Raw genomic sequence first — 24026 nt, forward strand, 5'->3', positions numbered from 1 at the left:
ATCCCATCCTTCTATGTGGAAAAAAAATTACAGAAGTTAAAAAAAAAATGTAACTTTTTCAGACTGCTTATGGACCAATGACATGAAAAATCGGCCATTCTCAACAGTTTGGATCTGTTACTTCAATCTTTTCCCAGAGGTGGTCACATATGCCCTCCAGGGATGATTGTTCAGTCACATGCAACCAGTGCTTGCACTATAGCATGCCTGCGGTTCTGAAAAATCAAAACATTTTTTCCTTTTTTTTTTACTTGGAAAAGTAGCTGAAAAGACAGATGATACCCTGCAAATGCCAGATGTACAGCCCAGCACGCAAGCCACTCCAACCAAAGTGAACCCATATTCAGTCATAGATATCACACCTATCCAAGATGTGGAGCTGCCCTTATGTCAAGATGAGGATACCGGCCCCAGAGTGCCAAGTGGATACTCTGTTCCTGTGCCTTGCGGCTATGCAGTACCGTCAAACTTACCACTAATTCAGCCTGCTTATTCGACGCCTATTATAATACGCAGTGTCTCTGTTCATGAAGAAGGTATGGCTTTCCTCTAATAACACCAATATGCATTTGTAATAGTCACGTAAGACATTTTAAAATATCAACATTACTATTCATTATGGGGTCCTCGTACTAAGCTGCAGTAAGTACTGATGCGTTCTTGCTTCAGCTGAAAGGGCTTAACACGGGATGGGCTCAGGCATCCTGTGGTAAGTTCTGAGTTTGAACATGCACCCCATGCGATTGGGGAAGGGGGTGTGTCTGGGGGGTGGACAGTGGACATTTCTGCAGTAATTGGCGCATCTACATTACCACATACTAACTGATTACCGCTGGATTAGTGTGCAAGTATTACTGAATACCGTGGATCTGCACCCAACTTACATGCCAAGATTTACACCAGATTTCAGTTGGTGTACATCCTTTGGGCACAGATCCCATCACTACATACTATTCTATAAAGGGTATCGATCCTGGAACACCTTTTATAGAGTACCATTCAGCCCTGTTTTTTTGGGGGGTGGGGGGGGGAGGAGGACTGCATTTTGAGTGCCATTTACTGAATCCAGCTCTTTATCTGTGGATATTTCTATAGGTAGAACCGTGTCAGCTGGATGTTCAAAGCTACTTATCCTGTTAGCAGATATTGCTACCTGGATAAGTGGCACTGACCGGGGCATTCCCTTGACTTTCAGTGGCTTATTCAGCTAATGCTACTGAAAATCATTGCAGATCATCCCAACGCTATCTGGATATGTTGGCGGTCACCACAGAATGTTGATATTCTTATTCAAATTGGATTGATACCCAGTATTTTGTGCAGAAACACAGCTGTGATTCCCATTGGAGCATTCCTGTTTTTTTAGAAAACAACTGTCGGCATAGAATCTAGCGTATACATAGTCGTAGATCCATGATAGATTATGTTGGAACATGGCCGCATTGGTTTACTGTGATTGCCCTGATACGTTTGGATACTACAATAAACTATTTGTGGCCGTAGTGGACTCTTGAATACTTTGTTCCCTCCTGATCATCACTACTTCTCTATGATTGGCTATTGCTTAATTATGGCTCTTTGTATTTATTTATTTATTTATTTTTAGCAAGTATACAAGAAGGGTCCACAGATTGCCACTTAAACTTCATCATGAGCTCAGATGAACCTCAAGATAGGTGAGTGACTAGCTGCCCACTGAGTACAGCTTCTGGCATTTACAATTGTTATATGGATTGCATAGGGTTAGAGGAACGAATGGACAGTCAATATGGAACTGTGATTGAGATTTATGCGGGTATTTTCTAACAAGATGCCTCTCTGAGAAGTCCAAAGACTGCCTATTTTAGACATATAAAGTTATAGGGTGTAACATTTAAAATATATTTGCCTAATTTTATTTGCCTTAAGTTTTCATTATTGTAAGGTATAACTTGCCTCGCTTGACGTGGGCTTATGATTTCTAATTATCTTGATGGTGTGTTATATTTTTCTTTTCTTATTGCATACCTATCTTGTACAACTTGGCTTTCTTTACCTTGTACTTTGTAAAATAAAAAAAATACCTATTTTATTATTTGGTATTTTATAAAGGCAGCACCGTTGTTTCTATACCTTTATAAAATAGCATTCCAGAACCAGTCCCAGTGTGTGGTGTAAATATATGCACATTTCTACACATGTACTCATGTATTTTATATAGGGGCCCTTTTACAAAGTGTGGGCTTATTGCACACTAAATGGAAATACTGTCTGCCCAGTGCGGCTGGCGGCGGTAGTTTCGGCTTGAGCATGTGCCATTTCTGTCGTGACAGAAACATTTTTTCTCCAGCCTGGCACTAACCCGGCAGTAATCAGACATCGTCATGTGCTGCCTGGTTACCGTGGGAGCCCTTACTGCCGCCTCAATGGCCCTTACAGCATGGCCATTTTTGGGGGCTTTTTACCCACTGCGGTAAAAAGGGCCATGGTACATGGGAAAATGGCCCCCGCTTCTACCGAAGGGCCCTTTTTCCGCAGCTTAGTAAAAGGACACCATAGTGCCTACATCTCATCTGTGCTTCAGTAATGGCTAGGTTAGATCACACAAAAGTAGGTGCTCTTTTTGCATGCCCTCACAGTTCTATAAAAGCCATTGCCTGCATAGATAACATGTTTTAGATACAGAAAAATCTTTACTAAATTACCCCTCATGTGTAGAAGACTATGGAGATTGGCTGGAAAGCTTTGTAGCCCATCTGCATATTCCTCCCAGGATCCTCTGGGGTGACTCCCAGGACCACCCAAACCCTTGGACCTCTGCTTCTGCTACTTCACTTTCCATCCAGCCACTTCCAGGGGCTGGTGAGGTTTGTTGCCCATATGCATATTCCTTTAACATCCTCCAAGATGACCCCCCCCAACTTTGGAATTCATTGCCAGAGAATGTCGTAAAAGCATTTAGCTTAGCGGGGTTTTAAAAAGGTTTGGTTGGATGACTTCTTAAAAGAAAAGTCCATAAGCCATTATTAAAATGATCTTGGGGAAAATCCACTGCTTATTTCTAGGATAAGTTGCTTAAAATGTACTGTTTTGGGATCTTGCCAGTTACTTGTGACCTGGATTGGCCACTGTTGGAAACAGGATGCTGGGCTTCATGGGCCTTCAGTCTTTCCAAGTATGGCAATGCTTATGTTCTTATGTTACACCATCCCAAACCACTCAGACCTTGAATCCAGCTATTTTGTGCTCTGTCAGGTGCCAGGTTGTTTTTAGTGTTTCCAGTACCAAATAGCCTGAACTTTAAAGCAGGGCTGGGAAGCTCTGGGATACCAGCAGGCTTATTTTCAAAAGAGAAGGGCAACCATCTTTCGACACAAATTGGGAGATGGGCGTCCTTCTCCCAGGGTCGCCCAAATCGGCATAATCAAAAGCCGATTTTGGGCATCCTCAACTGCTTTCCGTCACGGGGACGACCAATGTTCATGGGGGCGTGTTGGAAGTGTAGCGAAGGCGGGACTGGGGCGTGCCTAACACATGGGCGTCCTCCAACGATAATGGAAAAAAGAAAGAAGACCCTGACGAGCACTTAGGCGACTTTACTTGGTCCATTTCTTTTTACGACCAAGCCTCTAAAAGGTGCCTGAACTGACCAGATGACCACCGGAGTGAATCGGGGATAACCTCCCCTTACTCCCCCAGTGGTCAACAACCCCCTCCCACCCTAAAAAAAAAACTTTTAAAATATTTTTTGCCAGCCTCAAATGTCATGCCCAGCTCCATCACAGCAGTATGCAGGTCCCTGGAGCAGTTTTACTGGGTGCAGTGCACTTCAGGCAGGCGGACCCAGGCCCATCCCCCCCTACCTGTTACACTTGTGGTGGTGAATGTGAGCCCTTCAAAACCCACGAGAAACCCAATGTACCCACATGTAGGTGCCCCCCTTCACCTCTTAGGGCTATGGTAGTGGTGTATAGTTGTGGGGAGTGGGTTTTGGAGGGGGGGTTGGGGGGCTCAGCACACAAGGTAAGGGAGCTATGCACCTGGGAGCAATTTGTGAAGTCCACTGCAGTGCCCCCTAGGGTGCCCGGTTAGTGTCTTGGCATGTGAGGGGGACCAGTGCACTACGAATGCTGGCTCCTCCCACGACGAAATGGCTTGGATTTGTCCGTTTCTGAGATGGGCATCCTCGGTTTCCATTATGGCAGAAAATTGAGGACGACCATCTCTAAGGTCTACCAAAATTTCAGGATTTGGGCGTCCCCGACCGTATTATCGAAACGAAAGAACGAAAGATGGATGCCCATCTTGTTTTGATAATACGGGTTTCCCCGCCCCTTCGCTGGGACGTCCTGCGAGGACGTCCTCAGGAAAACATGGTCGCCCCTTTAGATTATGCCCCTCCAGGTCATCTTTATGAGGAGCAATCAGTACCTTGGGGGTGATTCAATAAAGAGGATACCAACAGTTGAGTGCCAGAAATATGGATAAATGATCAGAATATTGGCATGTATGCTTATATGTATGAACAATACCTATGTAAATGCCAATATTCCAGCTATATGCTATTCTATATGATGCCGCCTTAATGGGATGCCACATAGTTAAGGTGAGTGGACATATGGCTGGGGTGCACAGTTATACGCACAAATTATTGAATACTATAGTTTTTGCATTGCAATCTAGACACAAGAATTTGCACCAGCTCTATGTGTGGTATAAGAGGTTATGCCTAAATATATCCATGCGTACTTTCTGTAAAGGAAAGTAGGCATCTAATTTTCTTTACATAATAACCTTCCAATAGGTGCCCCTTGATAAAATTTCTCTCCTTATGCCTAACACCAAACAAGAGCCACTGCCACCCTATTTAATCCCTGCCTGGGGTGACAGAAGACATTGTCCCCAGACTGAGCCCTGGTGGAGCTGCAGTCTATAGTTGTTCTTGTGTGGCTGAGCTGCATCTAGAAGACGCATGTGGCGGATACATATTGTCTTCACCGTTGTGTATGATATTTTCTGCGTCAATGTTTTTGGGTCTGTCCTAACTAAGTTTAGCGGTGTATCAAATTTTAGTGACCCGAGAGATTACTCTGCCTTTTGGCCCTGCTGCTAGGCTGCAAGAGAAAGACTGTGGAGAGGGGAAAAGAAAGAAATGGAAAAATGAGCAAAAACAAAAACATTAAAAAAAGAATCACCCCAACAGCCAAAAAAAACCAAAACAAAATAAAAAAAAAACCACAACAATGGTTGAAAGAAAAAAAGTAAACAACTTGCTAAAAAGGTAAATTAAAAGAGCAAAGAAAAAACTTTCCTTGGCTCCTAAAATTTTGCCCTATTATAGACACTATTGACAGTGCCCCTACCTGCCAGCATAATGTACTTGTTGTTCATTGAGTATTTTATTAAGGTTTTTACTGTGTATTTTACACAAGGAAAAAACTTTTTATAAAATTCATATCTACGTGTAAAAGGTACTTGCACTGAAAGATTGCACCTACTTGTATGCGATCTAGCTGTAGACATGCCTGGGGATGTAACTTGGGCTGAGTTGCAATGTATGTTCAAGTGTAGAGCACCTGCACACTTATTCATCGTTTTTTGGCGTAGGTCAGTGGTTCCCAAAGCTGGTCCTGGAGGCACCCCAGCCAGGTAAGTTTTCAGTATATCCATGAGAGAGATTTGTTTGCAGTGGAGGCAGTGCATCAGATCTCTCTCATGAATATTCATTGTGGGCATCCTGAAAACCTGACTGGCTGGGGTGTATCCAGGACCAGCTTTGGGAACCACAAGCTTAGGTGTACATTTCTACTTTGGCATGAGCCACAATACTGGGGCTGGTTCAAGATTTTTATAAAAGTACATAAGCCCTTAAGTTGATTTTATAAAAATACCTATAGTACTCTCGCTTCATCAATCACAGGAACCAAAAAAAATTCAATCTGCTACTTGCTTAATTGATAATGTTTAAAATATTTTAATGGAATCACTGAAGTGAATATTTTGGAAATGAGTTATCAGAAAAGGACCAATGATTATATTTCAGGGAGTTGAAAAGAATTGCATTCTCTTGCTGCCACTCTGCTGATTGATGCTCATTCTCTTTATATGTGAGATACTGGTGAGCTACACTTATGTTATATTGATAATTCCCTTCATAAGAGGGCTTACAATCTAAGGGGCCCTTTTACTAAGCTGTGTAAAGTGCTAAAGTGCACCTAACACAGCTTAAAATGGCATACTGCAGGACACATTTAGGTGTCCTGCAGTAAGTGCCAATTTAGCGTGTGCAAATCCACGTGCTACAAAATATTTCAGTTCTTTTTGGGAGGGGGCATAACTGCGCTAATCATTTACTTCAGCTACATTAGTGCATGCTAACTGGTTAGTGCAGGATTACCCCGTGAGCCCTTAAGGCCTACAAAATGGGTGGTGGTAAATGCTCTTGTGATCATTTATTTTTAATGGCTGCACGCTAATGGCAATACTAGCACATGGCCATTAATATAACAAATAGAAAATCAGGCATTTTATGGCTGCGGTGAAAATGGCCTTAGCGTGCAGGAAAAACCCAGGCAAGGTCGTGCTAAGGCTTCTGTTTGCCGCAACTATTTTTGCCGCATTATTGGGAAGATTTGAACCTTGGCTTCTCGGTTCTCAGCTCACTTCTCTAATCACAGATCTGAAAAGGGATGGGGATAGGGCAGATAAGGGAAGGAGTGTGGAGGAGGAGTAGCCTAATGGTTAAAGCAGTGAGCTGAAACCAGGGAAGTCTAGTTCAAATCCCACTGCAGCTCCTTGGGATCTTGGGCAAATCACTTACCCTCCATTGCCTTAGGTACAAACATAGAGTCCCTTTTACAAAAGCTTAGCATGCACTAAATGCTGTGTGCCCTATTTTATACCTGTGGGCCACATGGCACTTAGTACATATTAATGTTCGTTAGTGCACTAGACTTTAGTAAAAGGGCCTCTTAGTTTGTGAGCACTCCAGGGATGGAAAAATACGTACCTGAATGTACAACACTTTGATAGATTTTGGGCTTGCATCGATGATAAAAATTTAACTTAAATTAAAAATGAAAACATTTATTTAATTATCTGACTTATAGTTTATGGGAGGAGGTAGACTATCTAGTTGATAATACTCTTATCAAAGATGAATCATTTTTAATTTGAATACTTTCTTTTGAGGCCTGTTTTTTCTTTTAAAGCGAAGACAATCCAGTAAATAAGGAAGATGATGTTTTAGCTAAGTGGGTTGCAGATCCAGCAAATACAGAATGGATGGAAAGTAGGTATAACAGAATTTTCCTTGCTAAAGTCTTCACTTCAGCCTTCCTGACCCTTGGCAATTGCTGAGGAAAATGCTCATGAAGTAGAGAACTCCTGATGCTGCTTGCTCTCTCATGTCATCCTTCTGTTTTTTGGGATGTATGTTCCATGAGTCCTCTAGGTTGGAAAACCACATGGTAGTTTCATTATTTTGTTTTGCGTTTCATTATTTTGTATCACATTTGTGCTCTCATGTTAGCACTTAGTTAAGCATTACCTCATTTATTGTATTTATGTTTATATTTCATTGTTTGACAATTCTATTAACAGCATTAACTAGTTACTTTATAAATTGTACCTGCTGTACACTGCCTTGCGTGAATCTCTTCATAAAAGTGGTTAATAAAGCCCAATAAATAAAATAAATAAATACATTGACTTTGTTCACTAAAGTACATTAGGATCGATTCGTGAAAATCTACTGCATTAAAAAAATATATCTTTATTGGTTCAGAAATGAGGTACCCTATACATTTTAAAAACCGGTCAAAAAAAAAAAATTAAATATTTTATTTATTTTTATTTTGCTGCATTTGTATCCCACATTTTCCCACCTATTTGCAGGCTCAGTGTGGCTTACAATATAATACAACTAATCACATCAATGGAATAGAGAATCAGAGTATATATAACAGATAAGGTGCATAGGAATATTATGGCAATCATATTAATGGAGAAGAGTTTCAGAATTATTGCTATTAAGGTTCATACGAAAATTATGTTGATTAAGAAGTGGGTAAGTGGATAACAGCATAATATAATGATATCAGGACAAGGTATAATTGTCAGTAATTAGGATAAATGGATAACAACATAACATAATGATATCAGGACAGGGTATGATTATCATTAATTAGGGTGTAAATAAAATAGGCAAAATAAAAGAGTTCCAATATAAAATTGCGTCTGGTATAGTTTATAAAATAAATAAAAGAATGATTACAAAGGAGTTGAACAAAGTCATAATACTAAAAAAAATGCATTTAAACCTCATAAGAACAGTTCCACCCTCCCTCCAAACAATTTTATTTTGAAATCCTCGTGCCCTCCCTTTCCAACCCCCCCCCCCGAACACCCCGTACTCTTCACTCTCAAACAGTGTCTTGTTCTCCAATGCCCACTGCTTCATATTGAGTAATATATCTGTGCCAGATATCACAGCATTGGCATTTCCCTAGTGTGGACATTCTCAATTGAGTGAATAACCGTGCTGCCATTTTCTCTCGTGGAATTATGCCTGGCCATTATCTAGGGAGCCACAAGTCTGTCCACGATTGCAAGATGCACTTCTTAACTTATATAGTGGCTAGTAACAGAAACGTACACTGTGCTTCAATGAGCCCCTCCCTACCTAGGGGTGCCCCACTTCCGAGTAGTAGAACTGAATATGATCAGTCGAATTGACACTGCAGAGTGTTTTCAGTAAGTTTTAAAGTCTGGGACCACAAAGTAGACAAAGTTGGATATTCCAAAAAGGAGTGAAGAAAAGAACCTGAGGTAGCTCTACACTTTACGCAAATGTCTTCTTCCCAAAACCCCATCACTTTACCCCTCTGTTTAGCAATGTGGACCCTATGAAGTATCCTATACTGGATGTCTTGTAAAGCTGCATTTGTGGAAACTGTAGGGGAGTTTCTCAAGTACCATCTGTAGGTGTATGCAAGAAATCTCTTCCACCTTGTCCATCTTCCAGTCACTGGCCAAATGCCCCAGTATAGTGCTTTCCTACTGCCCCTAGCTAATTGGTACCACTGGGATAGTTTATTCAAAGGAGGTGGGAGATTGAGAAAAATATGAACCAACCTGTTAATCTTAGTACCTAACCCAGAAGCCTAAAAAATAAGATGGGAGAGTTAGAGTATATCACTAAATGATGAGGTAGCCATAACATGCATTTCAGAGACTTGGTGGAAGGTGGACAATCAGTGGGACACTGTGTTAGGGTACAAATTATATCACAATGATAGAGTGGATCAAATTGGAGGGGGTGTGTGCTATATGTTAAAGAGGGAATTGAGTCAAACAAAATAAACATTCTACATGAAACAGATAGCAGTGTGGAATCATTATGGATAGAAATTCCATGTGTGAAGAGAAGGAGTATCCTTGTAGGGCTGTACACGGTTCCCCACAGGAGGCTCTTAAATAAACTGGATGGGCTGAAGATAGGACCCGAAGTGGTGAACTGGATTAGGAACTGGTTGACGGACAGACGCCAGAGGGTGGTGGTGAATGGAATTCACTCGGAGGAGCGAAAGGTGAGTAGTGGAGTGCCTCAAGGATCGGTGCTGGGGCCGATTCTGTTCAATATATTTGTGAGTGACATGCCGAAGAGTTAGAAGGTAACGTTTGCCTATTTGCGGATGATACTAAGATCTGTAACAGAGTGGACACCCCGGAGGGAGTGGAAAACATGAAAAAGGATCTACGGAAGCTAGAAGAATGGTCTAAGGTTTGGCAATTAAAATTCAATGCGAAGAAATGCAAAGTGATGCACTTAGGGAGTAGAAATCCACGGGAGACGTATGTGTTAGGCGGGGAGAGTCTGATAGGTATGGATGGGGAGAGGGATCTTGGGGTGATAGTATCTGAGGATTTGAAGGCGACGAAACAGTATGACAAGGCGGAGGCCCTAGCTAGAAGGTTGTTAGGCTGTATAGAGAGAGGTGTGACCAGCAGAAGAAAGGGGGTGTTGATGCCCCTGTATAAGTCGTTGGTGAGGCCCTACCTGGAGTATTGTGTTCAGTTCTGGAGGCCGTATCTTGTTAAGGATGTAAAAAGAATTGAAGCGGTGCAAAGAAAAGCTACGAGAATGGTATGGGATTTGCGTTACAAGACGTATGAGGAGAGACTTGCGGACCTGATCATGTATGCTCTGGAGGAAAGGAGAAACAGGGGTGATATGATACAGACGTTCAAGTATTTGAAAGGTATTAATCTGCAAACTAACCTTTTCCGGAGATGCGAAGGCAGTAGAACGAGAGGACATGAAATGAGATTGAAGGGGGGCAGACTCAACAAAAATGTCAGGAAGTATTTTTTCACGGAGAGAGTAGTGGATACTTGGAATGCCCTCCCACGGGAGGTGGTGGAGATGAAAACGGTAGCGGAATTCAAGCATGCGTGGGATAAGCATAAAGGAATCCTGCTCAGAAGGAATGGATCCTAAGGAGCTTAGACGAGATTGGATGGCAAAGCCGGTGGCGGGAGATGGAGATGGTGCTGGGCAGACTTATACGGTCTGTGCCAGAACCGGTGGTGGGAGGCGGGACTGGTGGTTTGGAGGGGGGGATAGTGCTGGGCAGACTTATACGGTCTGTGCCAGAACCGGTGGTGGGAGGCGGGGCTGGTGGTTGGTAGGCGGGGATAGTGCTGGGCAGACTTATACGGTCTGTGCCCGGAAAAGGACAGGTACAAATCATGGTAAGGTATACACAAAAAGTAGCACATGTGAGTTTATCTTGTTGGGCAGACTGGATGGACCGTGCAAGTCTTTTTCTGCCGTCATCTACTATGTTACTATGTTACTACCTTCCGTCAGGACAGAATGAACAGACAGATAAAGAAATGTTTGCAGAAATTAGGAAATCTGGCAAATTGGGCAACAGTTTAATAATGGATGACTTCAGTTACCACAAAAATATAAACCAATTCTACAAAAGCATTCTGTATCATAAAGATTGCAAATCTTAAATAGTGGAGAAAAAAGACCTCCGTGAACAACAGGAGACACACATATGTACGGCAAGCCTTCATTATATTTATTTTATTTGTTGCATTTGTATCCCACGTTTTCCCACCTCTTTGCAGGCTCAATGTGGCTTACAATACATCATGAGTAACAGAAATACATGAAAAAGTATACATTTAGTGATAACTGAAGGATTTGGGGGTAGCATGATAATGATAAAACATGATAGTATATTAACAAACAAACATATTAAGAAGTATTTAAGAAATATATATGAGTTGTATAAGAAAGTATACATTTAGTAGTAGTGTCTCACTATAATCGTCGGTCATAAAAAAAACTCCACTACTATGTCTGAACAAACATGTCCTTATTCAGCAATAACACTAACTGATACAGAGTATAGCATAAAAATGCAGTCTTTACCATAAAAGTCAGTTGTAAACACACGTTATTCTTACAAAAAAAGCAAAATACTTAACCTGGTAAAACAAAAAAGTCACTTCAATAAAAGACTGCATTTTTATGCTATACTCTGTATCAGTTAGTGTTATTGCTGAATAAGGATTTGTTTGTTCAAACATAGTAGTGGAGGTTTCTAATGACCTATGATTATAGTGAGCCACCTATATATTGAAGGCTTGCCTTATGAATGGGTGTCTCCTGTTGTTCACTGTGGTATTTTTTCTCCACTATTTAAGATATTCGCAATCCTTCTGATACAGAATGTTTTTGTAGAATTGATATACGTTTTTGTGGTTTGAATTCTACAGATTCTTTGAGTGAGTTGACTTCAATTACCCCAACATTGACTGGATAAATGTTGCATCAGGGAGTTCTAGGGAGGTAAAATTCCTAGACGTAATAAATGACTGCTTCTTGGAGCAGTTGGTCCAGGAACCGACTAGAGAGGGAGTGATTTTAGATCTAGTCCTTAGTAGAATGCAGGGCATAGTACTAGAGGTAACAGTGTTGGATCTGCTGGGAAACAATGATTATAACATGATCACGTTTAAACTAATATCTAGAATGAAGCCACAAAGGAAATCTACAGTAGCAGCATTAGGTCTCTGGATCCCGTCTTTGAATGCACCCACTCAGTGTATACGCTCCACCTGGGTTAAAATAAACTTCATGACTTCAGGTTAGGTAAATAATGGTATCTGAAAAGTTCAGATCTGAAATGCATCTCTGCAGCATCGTGGGGTATTCTCCCAACCTAGTTGAAGAATGCCTTCACCTTCATGCTTTGTTTTCACTTTGTGAATTGTGAAAGCATATTGTCCACTAGGAATGTGCATTTGTCAGTGGACATTTGGTTTGTTAGTGCACCTTAAAATGTTTTTTTATGCAAGTTAAATTTATTTAACATGCACAGTAACCTATGTATTAATATGTACTATCAATGCACATTAAGGCATAACACATGTTGAAAAAAAATTTCTGTTAGAACAAATGTGTGAAACAAACTGAAAACAGAAACCACTGGAAATTTGGGAATAATTCGGGAAGAACAAATTTTTGTTGACTGTGCACATCTCCATTGTCCACAATCCAGAACTGCTTCATGGGAGAGTTCAGGTCAGTCACCCTTCCTGATCTGCACTAAGCTAGCATTCTGTAAAGGGCGCCCCTGTGAAACGACCTTTACAGAATATTAGCTTAGAGTGCATCTCATGCCTAGGATTGGGTGCAAACACTTGTATGCCTGCCAGAAGCTGGTGTAAATGCTGGCGCTCAACTAATGGCAGGTAGACACGTAAATGACATTATTTTATAACATTGCGCCTAAATCCTGGAATGCCTCTGACCCACCTATGTCACCAGAAGCATAGCCAGGTTGAGGGCGCGGGGGGAGGGAAGAGCGGACTGCTGCCGGTGCCAACATGTATTTTAAACATGACAGATCACGTCAAAAATAGGTGCCGGAGGAAGTCTTTTTGGGGGAGTGGCTGCTCCCCTGGCAACCCACCTAGCTACGCCTATGCATACCACTCCCCTTTAGAGTTGTATGCCATAAAATTTAGGTGTTCGTGTGATAGAATTAGGGCACAGGGCAGATCCACATGTAACTCCTAGTTAACATCAATTTTTGATTAATGCCTCATTATTTAGTTTACTCGTGGATCTGTGATTTTTGCCCAACCTTGAGTGATCTGTACAGAGTCCAGCAGTTGATCGCTCCACTGTGTAGAGTCTTTGGTTCTAGTGACCTCCCTGAACAGAATATTTCAGTATACAGGTCTTTTCTTCACAAACACAATATCTTGGAAGTTCTTTTGTAAAACTTGTTGGCACTTCTCTCTTTAGATCCTGATGCAGTAATTTACGATGATGTTCCAAGAGAAAATTCAGACTCTGCTACAGGTTTGTGGTTTTTTTTTTGAATTACTGACACCTATACACCTGCCTACACATACATACATACATGCACATTTACAGGGGTGACCCAAGGCAAGATACCGCCTGAGACAGGGCCAAGATGCTGCCACCCCTCCCCTCCCAGGCTGAGATGCCGCCCCCCATTACTGTACCCTGTTCTGGAGTTTACCTTCTTTTCTTCAGGTTCCAAAAGCCAGCGGCAGCAGACACGATTCCCATGCGCTGCCCTGCTGCTGGCACCCTACTGTGGCCGCCTCTGAGGAAACAGGAAGTTACATCAGAGAGGCGAAGGCAATAAAGACAAGAGGCGGGTGCTGGCGGCGGGTCAACGTATGGGAATCGTGCCTGCTGCCACTGGCTTTTGGAACCTGAAGAAAAGAAGGTAAACTCTGGAACAGGGTGGAGGAAGGAAAGGGGAGATGCTGCTCCCAAAGAGCGCCACCTGGGGCTACCGCCTCAGGTGGCCTAATGGTCGGGCTGCCTTCACATTTATTCAAATACTCCAAGGGAAAGATTTTAGATTTGTTGCTTAGGGACCCATTTCCTAAACATTAAGTGGTTAGTTCTACAATTGGGCGTCTCCATTCAGGAGCCCTTATGCCGCACGGTGAGAGCCCAATCCATAATATCACCTGGATTCTGTTAAAGATGAATCAGTGCGCATAGCATTTACGTGCGTGCAGTTACACCAGCCGTAGATCTGGCGTAAAGCTGGTCACATAAATGTAGCAGGGATGCATGTAAATTGCAGTAAGTCTGTAAGTTGAGCATGTAAGTGGGAACCCAGCATATGCCTCTCTCATGCTCCACTCATGTGACTGCCTCCCTTACATTTATGTGTCATCCCCTGGGTAAACAATTATTGGCATTAATTGGACTTAATTAGGATTTACGCTGAGATCATATTCTATGATCGTAATGCGCGTAAATTTTGGCTTGGGACATTCCAAACTTTTACACTCGTAAATACAGATTTCAGCTGAACCTCGCCTAATTTAGGCGCTGGCATTTACACCAGATTTTAGCAGGTGTCATTGCTGGTGCCTAAATTTAGGCGCGGTTTATGCCCTAAGTGCTATTGTGTAAAGGGCACGTACCCTTTGTAGAATAGTGCTCAGCGTGTAAAATTTTGAGTGCTGATTTTTAGACCCCACTTTTAGAATTTACACCTGTACCACTTACACATAAGTACATAAGTATTTCCATACTGGGAAAGACCAAAGGTCCATCCAGCCCAACATCCTGTTTCCAACCGTGGCCAATCCAGGTCACAGATACCCGGCAAGATCCCAAAAATGTACAAAACATTTTATACTGCTTATCCCAGAAATAGTGGATTTTCCTCAAGTCCATTTAATAATGGTCTATGGACTTTTCCTTTAGGAATCCGTCCAAACCTTTTTTAAACTCTGCTAAGCTAACTGCCTTTACCACATTCTCTGGCAACGAATTCCAGAGTTTAATTACACGTTGAGTGAAGAAAACTTTTCTCAGATTCGTTTTAAATGTACTACATTGTAGCTTCATCGTATGCCCCCTAGTCCTAGTATTTTTGGAAAGCGTGAACAGACGCTTCACATCTACCCGTTCAACTCCACTCATTATTTTATAGACCTCTATCATATCTCCCCTCAGCCGCCTTTTCTCCAAGCTGAAGAGCCCTAGCCGCTTTAGCCTTTCCTCATAGGGAAGCCCTTTAGTTGCTTTGCTGCCACCTAATGCACCTAAGTGTTCACTTACCCACAAAGTACCAGTATTCTGTACATCTGTGCGTTCAATCATTGTATACATGCAGATGCCCAGTTATTCAAAGGCCCTTTTAAACAATCATGTTAGACTAAACATATATGAACATGTTTGTATTAATTGCAACGTAGAGATTTTCCCATAATGCCAACATCGCACTAACATTTAAAATAACTTATCAACATGGTGTGCTGTTGGATTATTCTACCACAAGTCGGGTGATTTTAGCACAGGGTCTCATTTTATTCAATGAAACCTGCTTCTAAAATAACCCAATTTAACAGTAGCCTACGTTGATAACTTCATCTATTAATAATGTTAATTAGCTCGTTTGGATTTGACATGGAGCTCGTTACCGGAAAGATGTTAATTCTGCCTTTTGACACATACCTTTCTCGGAACATGCTTTGCCAAGTTTTCAAAGCAAAAGCGTGTGTGTTCCTGCACTTTGAAAATGACCCTGGGGAATCTCTGCACTTAGTCACACTTACTCTTTAGCAGAAATAAACATTCTGGGCTAATTAACTCACAGTTGAATTTTCAAAGGTGTGGTCTGGTTGAATTCAGTGTTCTGAAGTGAAGGAGACGGGTGCATTTCACTAGAAAGACTCTGGGTGTTTGTTTCCTTTGAAGTTTGGGGATGGTGTATGTTTACGCTCATAGTTGCATCCAGGAATTCCTTTGCTCAGTTGGGGAAAACTTAAGCTCCACAGGCTGGATGCATGAAAGTTTATCCACATATTGAGCAGTCAGTTGAAGGCCAATTTCTGTGGGTGATGCATTGTTTTATCCACACAAGTCCTCTATGAGGGCAAGTTTCAAACTTCTGCCTTGCTGCAGTCCATGTTTACTTACCTATGGTTACAGTTAAGCCACTTATAGCCCGCTAATACAATATCAGATAGTTCACAGCGGGTTACAGCAAGACAATAGGGCACAATTCACCAAGGATGTCACAATTTATCAAACATCATTATAAAATCAGCTCATTCTTAAAAATTCCAAATACGTATGATTATTTATTAGTCACATATCTGTTAAACAATAAGGTTGTAAGATTCTTTTTAAACAGGCCATAACTGGGTGCAAATTTCAAATTTGATGGTGTACATTCCCAGAATTTAGCAGCCTGATATGCAAATAGACGTGAGAAAAGTTTCTTGGAAGTGATACCCCGGGGACTTTGAAAAGCAAATGAGAACTGAAGCATTGTCCTATTACCTGTAGTTTTCACCCCAGTTTTCAAAGTGAAATTGCACTCATACTTTCCATTTTGAAAATTGCCTGGGGAAACATACCTGCAGACCCTTGGGGTCAGATTCCTGGAGCTCAAAAATGGGCGGTGGAAAAGAAAAGATTGGTGCTAAGTGCAATTCTATAAAGGGCACATGCCATTTACTGAACCTTTCTTAGCTTCGATTCCCATGCCCTGACTTTGGGCACCAGATTTACACCTGCTGAAACCTGGTGTAAATGCTGGCGTTCAAGTTGGGCACACTAATCCATTATTCTGTAACAATGCGTGCAGCTTTTCAAAATGCCCCAACATGGCCATTCTTCTCCCATGACCACGCCCCCTTTCAAGTTACACACAATCCCCCAGATTCTATATATTTGCCGAGATTTCCACGTGGAAATCAAAGCATATGTGCATAACTTAGTTAACAAACTAATCAGTGCTGTTAATTGGATGTCAAGCAATTATCAGCACTAATTGGCATTAATTGAGATTTACTCGTAAAACTCGCTAAGTGTATTCTGTAACGCGGTGCACCTAAATTCTAAGTCGCATAGTTGAAAAGACGGCATGGCCTTGAGCGTGGGCGTTTCTACAATCTATGCACATTATTACAGAGTACACCCGCTCTGCGCCTAATTTAGGTGTCGGGATTTATGCCAAGTAAAACATGGCCTAAATGAATGTGACTAAGTTTGGTCGCGTGGAGAGCTGCTAGGTGTATTCTATACACCACATGGAACTTTATGCCGATTCTGTAAAATTGAGGCGTACTTTACGGAATACATCTAGGCATATTTCTTTTCCGTGTGGCTTTTTCAGATGCCATATATAGAATGTGATTTGGGCGCCAAGTTCAAATCCTAAGTGGTGCCAGCTAATGTCAGTAATTGACTGTTGGCCAATTAATGCTGGTTAACAGCTCGTTACCCATTTAAGTTGCACTCACATCTCGGAATTGTGGCCAAATGTAGGAACCCAAATCTGAGCACCATATAGAGAATCCGGGGGTTGGTGCTTCCATTTTCTGCAGGTACATCTTCTGACCAAAAGAATGTGCACTGTTTCAATTCAGGGAATGCCTCCATGAAGGGGGGATAGATTTAAAAATTGCCCTCTTAATAAATAGTGTGTCAAAGGCAGATGTACTTTTAATGCCATTCAGTAACAACCCCTTAATACAAAGAGAATACTACATGTGGAATTGTTTTGGAAATTGAGCATGGGTGTCACTTTTTGACTTGTGTAGTTTTAACTGGTATGTGGAATCAAAGAAAAGAAAGGGTAACAAGACTAACCAACATAGATAAGAGAGAGATTCACAAATATGTAATTTATTTATTTATAAAATATATACCAGTTTCCTGAAAAATGTCAATCAAGGTGGTTTATAAGGTATTCAAAAAACAATCCTAAGGAAAAAATACAGAACACTTCCTATAATAATAAATTAATAACAAGCTATCATAAGTATCATCTATAAAAATAACATAGCAGCTGTTCCACCCCTATGTAATTTTGTCCTCAAGTTTGCCTTTCAGGTAAACAAGAACAATTTTAGGGACCCTTTTACAAATTCGCATAGGTGCTTATGTGCGTCCAACACGCATTAATTTGGAACTACCGCACGGCTACCGCGCGCCCTGGGCGGTAATTCCACTTTTTATTTTCTACCATGTGGCGCTAACTGGGTGATAATCGGCAGTGTACGTGTACTGACAATTACTGCCCGGTTAACGCGCATGACCTTACCGCTAAGTCAATAGGTCTGAGGCCCAAAATGGACGTGCGCCAATTTTTATTTTGCTGCATGTCCATTCCCCCCCCCCCCAAAAGGCCTTTTTTGCATGCACGCTGAAAAATGGACCTACGCACGTCCAAAACACGCGCCTACACTAGCGCAAGACATTTTGCGGCGCATTTAGGACCTCTTAAACTGTAAAGGACTACAGATTTGTCATTCTTTCAGTCCATCTTGGAGTTTATTCCAGACTTCTGGCCCCACTGTTCTAAACGCTTTCATTCTCCATCTAACTTCTCTCATCTCAGCTACTGTAGGAGCTCGCCAATAATTACCTTCCAGGAAGGAAAAGTTCTCTTTGGAGAATAACTGGTAATATGCTCTACCAAAGGAGCTGGTCTCTGATCCCTTAACATTAATAGTTAACACCATTGATGGTTTTCCACAGGGTGTCCAAGAGATGTTTTGCATGTAATATAAGATAGAGTAAAAGTTTTTTTAAATATATATAAAATGTTTGGGGTTGTTATTTGTTTAAGATCCAGAGGAGATGATTTATGATGATGTTGAGAATGGTGAAGAGGGAGGAAATGGCTCCTTTGACTCTGTGTGGAGTTCCAGTGAATTTGAAAGCTATGATGAACAAAGTGATTCAGAGTGTAAAAGTGGAGTTCCCACCTCTTTTCTGCGAGGCAGCAGGAAAAAGCATGTAAGTAATCAACAGTGCATTATTTTTCTAAATGCAGCAATTACAAACATGGCATAACTTTATAATGTGGAAGATGGATATTCAAATAACTGCAGCAGTTTCATTCCAGTACTTTCTATGGGAGATGACCAAAGTGGTATGTGAAGCATAACCACACCACTCCCTTTCACTTCTCATCCTCAATAATTGAGTCCAACCCCATTTATGACAAGATCCATCATTTTTGTCCTCCCCCCAAGGTCCATGACAGTGTCACACATGAACCAATCTCAGAACCATCTATTCCCATTTCCTCGTCACCACTTCCCGCCACTATTAGTGACAGTTCTGCTTTTCACCGCACTCCCCACATCCCAGCAGCTGACGGGTGAGGTTGGACACAACCTCTAACAAATCCTGAGTCCCCAATAGAAATATATCCAAGTGTATATCAGATAAATTAATACCATCATATCGATAGAGGCCCCAGACAATCCACAGTAATTAAATCATATGTCAGGATGAATCCACCCAACATATTGAGAAATCTGGCCATGTCAGAATTAACCTGCCACCCAAGCTTTTCATCGCTTCAAACTCGTCTGGGACCAATCGGACACCAAATCAGCTGAGCTAAGGGAAAATAATGCGCCAGCTTCATCTGATGAATAAGGTCCACACCTGCCCAGGCACACCAGTGGAGGACCGACCAGAAGCCACACCAACCCTCGAAAATAAGAGCTAGCTTAGACCAGAGCTCAGCCTTTCAACCACGCTTCATTTGCTCCCTTGCATTTGTTGTTGTTTCCTCTCCCCCCCTACCACCAAGCACATAATCAGCAGACTGCTAAAACCTGTCATTTCTTTCTCTATAATATCGCCAAAATTCGCCCTTTCCTTTCTGAGCACACTACCAGAACCCTCATCCACTCTCTTATCACCTGTCGCTTAGACTATTGCAACTTGCTTCTCACAGGTCTCCCACTTAGCCATCTCTTCAATCTGTTCAAAATTCTGCTGCACGACTAATATTCCGCCAGTGTCGTTATGCTCATATTAGCCCTCTCAAGTCACTTCACTGGCTTCCTATCAGTTTCTGCATACAGTTCAAACTCCTCTTATTGATCTATAAGTGCATTCACTCTGCAGCTCCTCAGTACCTCTCCACTCTCATCTCTCCCTACATTCCTCCCCGGGAACTCCATTCACTGGGTAAATCTCTCTTATCTGCACCCTTCTCCTCCACTGCTAACTCCAGACTCCGTTCCTTTGATCTTGCTGCACCATATGCCTGGAATAGACTTCCTGAGCCGGTATGTCAAGCTCCATCTCTGGCTGTCTTCAAATCTAAGCTAAAAGCCCACCTATAATAATTGAACTTAGTCTTAAGTTCTAAAAAAAGCAAAAACAAATGCAAAATTAGACAACTAAAAATTGGGAGAGCGAAAGAGGTCCATGCTTACAGCAGAGCCTCAAAAGAATTAGGCAATTCAGATATTTTGCTAGCAGGTATATACATGTAGTCAAGTAACTGGATCCAGAAGAAGGTCTAATTTGTTGATAAAGTCTTGTGCCAAGGTGTGAGAATCAAAAGTGCTGGGGATAGTGCTGGGCAGACTTATACGGTCTGTGCCAGAGCCGGTGGTGGGAGGCGGGGCTGGTGGTTGGGAGGCGGGGATAGTGCTCGGCAGACTTATACGGTCTGTGCCAGAGCCGGTGGTGGGAGGCAGGACTGGTGGTTGGGAGGCGGGGACAGTGCTGGGCAGACTTATACGGTCTGTGCCAGAGCCGGTGGTGGGAGGTGGGGCTGGTGGGTGGGAGGCGGGGATAGTGCTGGGCAGACCTATACGGTCTGTGCCCTGAAGAGGACAGGTACAAATCAAAGTAGGGTATACACAAAAAGTAGCACATAGGAGTTTATCTTGTTGGGCAGACTGGATGGACCGTGCAGATCTTTTTCTGCCGTCATCTACTATGTTACTATGTTTTTTGATGCAGCTTTTAACTCCTAACCCTTATTCACTTGTTCAGAACCCTTATTTTATCTTCCTCACTTTAATATTCCCTTATCTCTTGTTTGTCGTGCTTGTCTGTCCTAATTAGATTGTAAGCTCTGTCGAGCAGGGACTGTCTCTTCATGTTCAAGTGTACAGCGCTGCATAAGTCTAGTAGCGCTTTAGGAATGATAAGTAGTAGTAATACCATCCGGTCCAGGAGAGTTGCTACTCTTCAGTTTGTAGAACTGCCCCATTACATCCTCCAGGTTTACAGAGAATTCATTAAGTTTCTCCAACTCGTCAGCTTCGAATACCATTTCTGGCACCGGTATCCCACCCAAATCTTCCTCGGGGAAGACCGAAGCAAAGAATTCATTTAATCTCTCCGCTACGGCTTTGTCTTCCCTGATCGCCACTTTTACTCCTCAGTCATCTAGCGGTCCAACCGATTATTTTACTGGCTTCCTGCTTTTAATATACCTAAAAAAAATTTTACTGTGTGTTTTTGCCTCCAATGCAATCTTTTTTTCAAAATCCATCTTAGCCTTCCTTATCAGCGCTTTGCATTTGACTTGACATTCCTTATGCTGTTTCTTATTATTTTCAGTCGGTTCTTTCTTCCATTTTCTTTTACCTCTAATAGCTTCCTTCACCTCACTTTTTAACCACGCTGGCTGTTGTTTGGTCTTCCGTCCTCCTTTTTTAATACGTGGAATATATTTGGCCTGGGCTTCCAGGATGGTGTTTTTGAACAGTAGCCACGCCTGATGGAAATTTTTGACTCTCGCAGCCGCTCCTCTAAGTTGTTTTTTCACTGTTCTTCTCATTTTATCATAGTCTCCTTTTTTAAAGTTAAATGCTAACGTATTTGATTTCCTATGTATACTTACTTCAAAGCTAATATCAAATCCGATCATATTATGATCACTGTTATCAAGCGGCCCCAGCACCATTACCTCCTGCACCAGATCATGCGCTCCACAAAGGACTAGGTCTAGAATTTTTCCTTCTCTCGTCGGCTCCTGTACCAGCTGCTCCATAAAGCTGTCCTTGATTTCATCAAGGAATTTTACCTTCCTAGCGTGCCCCAATGTTACATTTACCCAGTCAATATCGGGGTAATTGAAATCACCCATTATTATTGTGTTGCCCAGTTTGTTTGCGTCCTTAATTTCCTTTAACATTTCTGCATCCGTCTGTTCATCCTGGCCAGGCGGACGGTAGTACACTCCTATCACTATCCTTGAAGAAATATAGTGGCACTGCAGTCCTGGATCGAGAAGGGACATGGGCAGCCGCTTCTGATCTACAAAAGTTTTTTCAAATTATTGAATTAAGTTTTAAAGCGTGAATATGATTGAATGCAGGTTGAATATTAAGTACGAGACATGAAAGAGTGGAGGAGTGGCCTAGTGGTTAGGGTGGTGGACTCTCGTCCTGGGGAACTGAGTTCAGTTCCCACTTCAGGCACAGGCAGCTCCTTGTGAACCTGGGCAAGTCACTTAACCTTCCATTGCCCCACGTACAAATAAGTACCTGTATATGTAAGCCGCATTGGGCCTGCCATGAGTGGGAAAGCGCAGGGTAAAAATGTAACAAAAAATAAATAAATTAAGTACTGACAAGTTATAATAGTGCAGGGCAATTTTGTATTGACGTTATATTCCTTCACTTTGAAAACATTTAACCTTATTAGAGTTTGCTTCAAGTATTCTATAACAGCATCTTGTCACACAGAATTGGTGCTCAGTGTGCATTATCAGCGTGCCTACTGGAGGCACCAAGTTATAAAATTACCCCCAAAGTGTTTTGATCCATGTATTATATATGTTATGTGTGAATTTCAGAACGCGCTGCACAGTCATCGCGTGTGGATTCTTCCTATTGTTGTCTAAGTTTGTTTTTTTTTTGTTTACTAAGCCGCAATAGTGTTTTTAGCTTGTGGTTGAAATCAGCTGGTGATAAATGCTGAGACACCCATAGGAATATAATGGGCGTCTCGGCATTTACCGCTAGCTGATTTCTACCGCGGCTGAGTAAAAGACACCCCCTAAGTTAATTTTCTTTGCTACTGTTTGCCAAGTGGCAATTGAGTACTGGTTGGATGGGTATGTTGCTTTTAATTTGCTCTTAAAGTCTTTACATAAATAAATTACTATCTCCTCGTCTAGCTTTCTCAAGATTTAACTCGGCTGAAGGAGCATTATGAAAAGAAGATGAAAGATTTGGTGACAAGTACGGTGGGGACAGTAGAGATCCAGCACATAAAACACAGGCATGAGCTAAAGGTAACATACTTTAAATTCTGTGATGAGCTCTCTTTGGAACAGAGCGACAATTGTATAAATCAGTAATACAAACTAAAATATCAACTAATGTTCAAAAAACAAAAGTTGTAAAGAGTGTATACAGATTAAATTAAGGGCCCTATTTACTAAGGTGTGTTAGTGTTTTTACCGCGCCTACACTTAGCGCGCGCGCTAACCATGTAGGCGCCTATAGGGATATTGTAGACATGTACATGGTTAAGGAACGTTAAAAACAACTTAGGAAACAGGGCCTAAGTTTGTAATGTTCTAATATTAATTCTCACTGTTGTATCTCCAAAATGAATATTTATTCAGAAGAAGAATATTTTCATAATTTCAAATTTTTTTTCTATATAATAATAATTTTAAAAAAACAATGGAAAAAAAACCTCCTAGAATATAAGATATATAGGCAGTTCTCCATTAATACCATTAATTTTTTTTTAATTTTTTGGGGAGGGAATTGGCTCATTTAAAATACTTCTGACATATATACTGTGATAAGGTGGGAGAATTCAAGCCAGGCAGGAACAGGTGCAGGGCCAAACTACACATCCCAGAAGGTAGTGGGAAAGGGAAGCAGGAAGGTGAATTCAAAAACCTGTCAGGGACTTCACATTGGGGAGGTGGAGGGAAAGACTGGAGGGAGCAGCAGCTATGGCTCTCAGTGACCAGGAGGGGGAGCAGTAATGGAAAGACTCAATTTCTCTGGGTCAAAAATCAATACAAGATGCCTTCCACCTGGGAGGCAGAGGGTGGAGCTAACCAACAGGCTGGGAAGGAGCCAGAGTTAATGAGTGTGTGGAAGCAGGAGAAGGAGAGAGTGCAGGACTGCCAGGTTTGGATGAACAAATGGATGTGGACTGTGATTGTACTCTGGTGGAGGGTTGCAAGGGTTTGAAGGCAGTTGGGTGGTCACAGGAG

At 41.8% G+C, this 24026-nt stretch overlaps 1 protein-coding gene across 1 annotated transcript in view; it reads left to right on the forward strand.

Moving 5' to 3' along the window:
* Window positions 1-284: 284 nt before the first annotated feature.
* Window positions 285-24026, forward strand: part of ARHGEF10 (Rho guanine nucleotide exchange factor 10) — a 205784-nt gene continuing 182042 nt past the window's right edge. The window contains exons 1-6 of the mRNA XM_030198941.1: window positions 285-536; window positions 1607-1676; window positions 7191-7270; window positions 13313-13369; window positions 18648-18817; window positions 22965-23081. Of these exons, the coding sequence (XP_030054801.1) occupies window positions 290-536; window positions 1607-1676; window positions 7191-7270; window positions 13313-13369; window positions 18648-18817; window positions 22965-23081 (741 nt within the window). The 5' untranslated portion in view covers window positions 285-289. The remainder of the gene's footprint in view (window positions 537-1606; window positions 1677-7190; window positions 7271-13312; window positions 13370-18647; window positions 18818-22964; window positions 23082-24026) is intronic.

This window comes from Microcaecilia unicolor, chromosome 3 (assembly GCF_901765095.1).
Source record: "Microcaecilia unicolor chromosome 3, aMicUni1.1, whole genome shotgun sequence".
Classification (NCBI taxonomy): domain Eukaryota; kingdom Metazoa; phylum Chordata; class Amphibia; order Gymnophiona; family Siphonopidae; genus Microcaecilia; species Microcaecilia unicolor.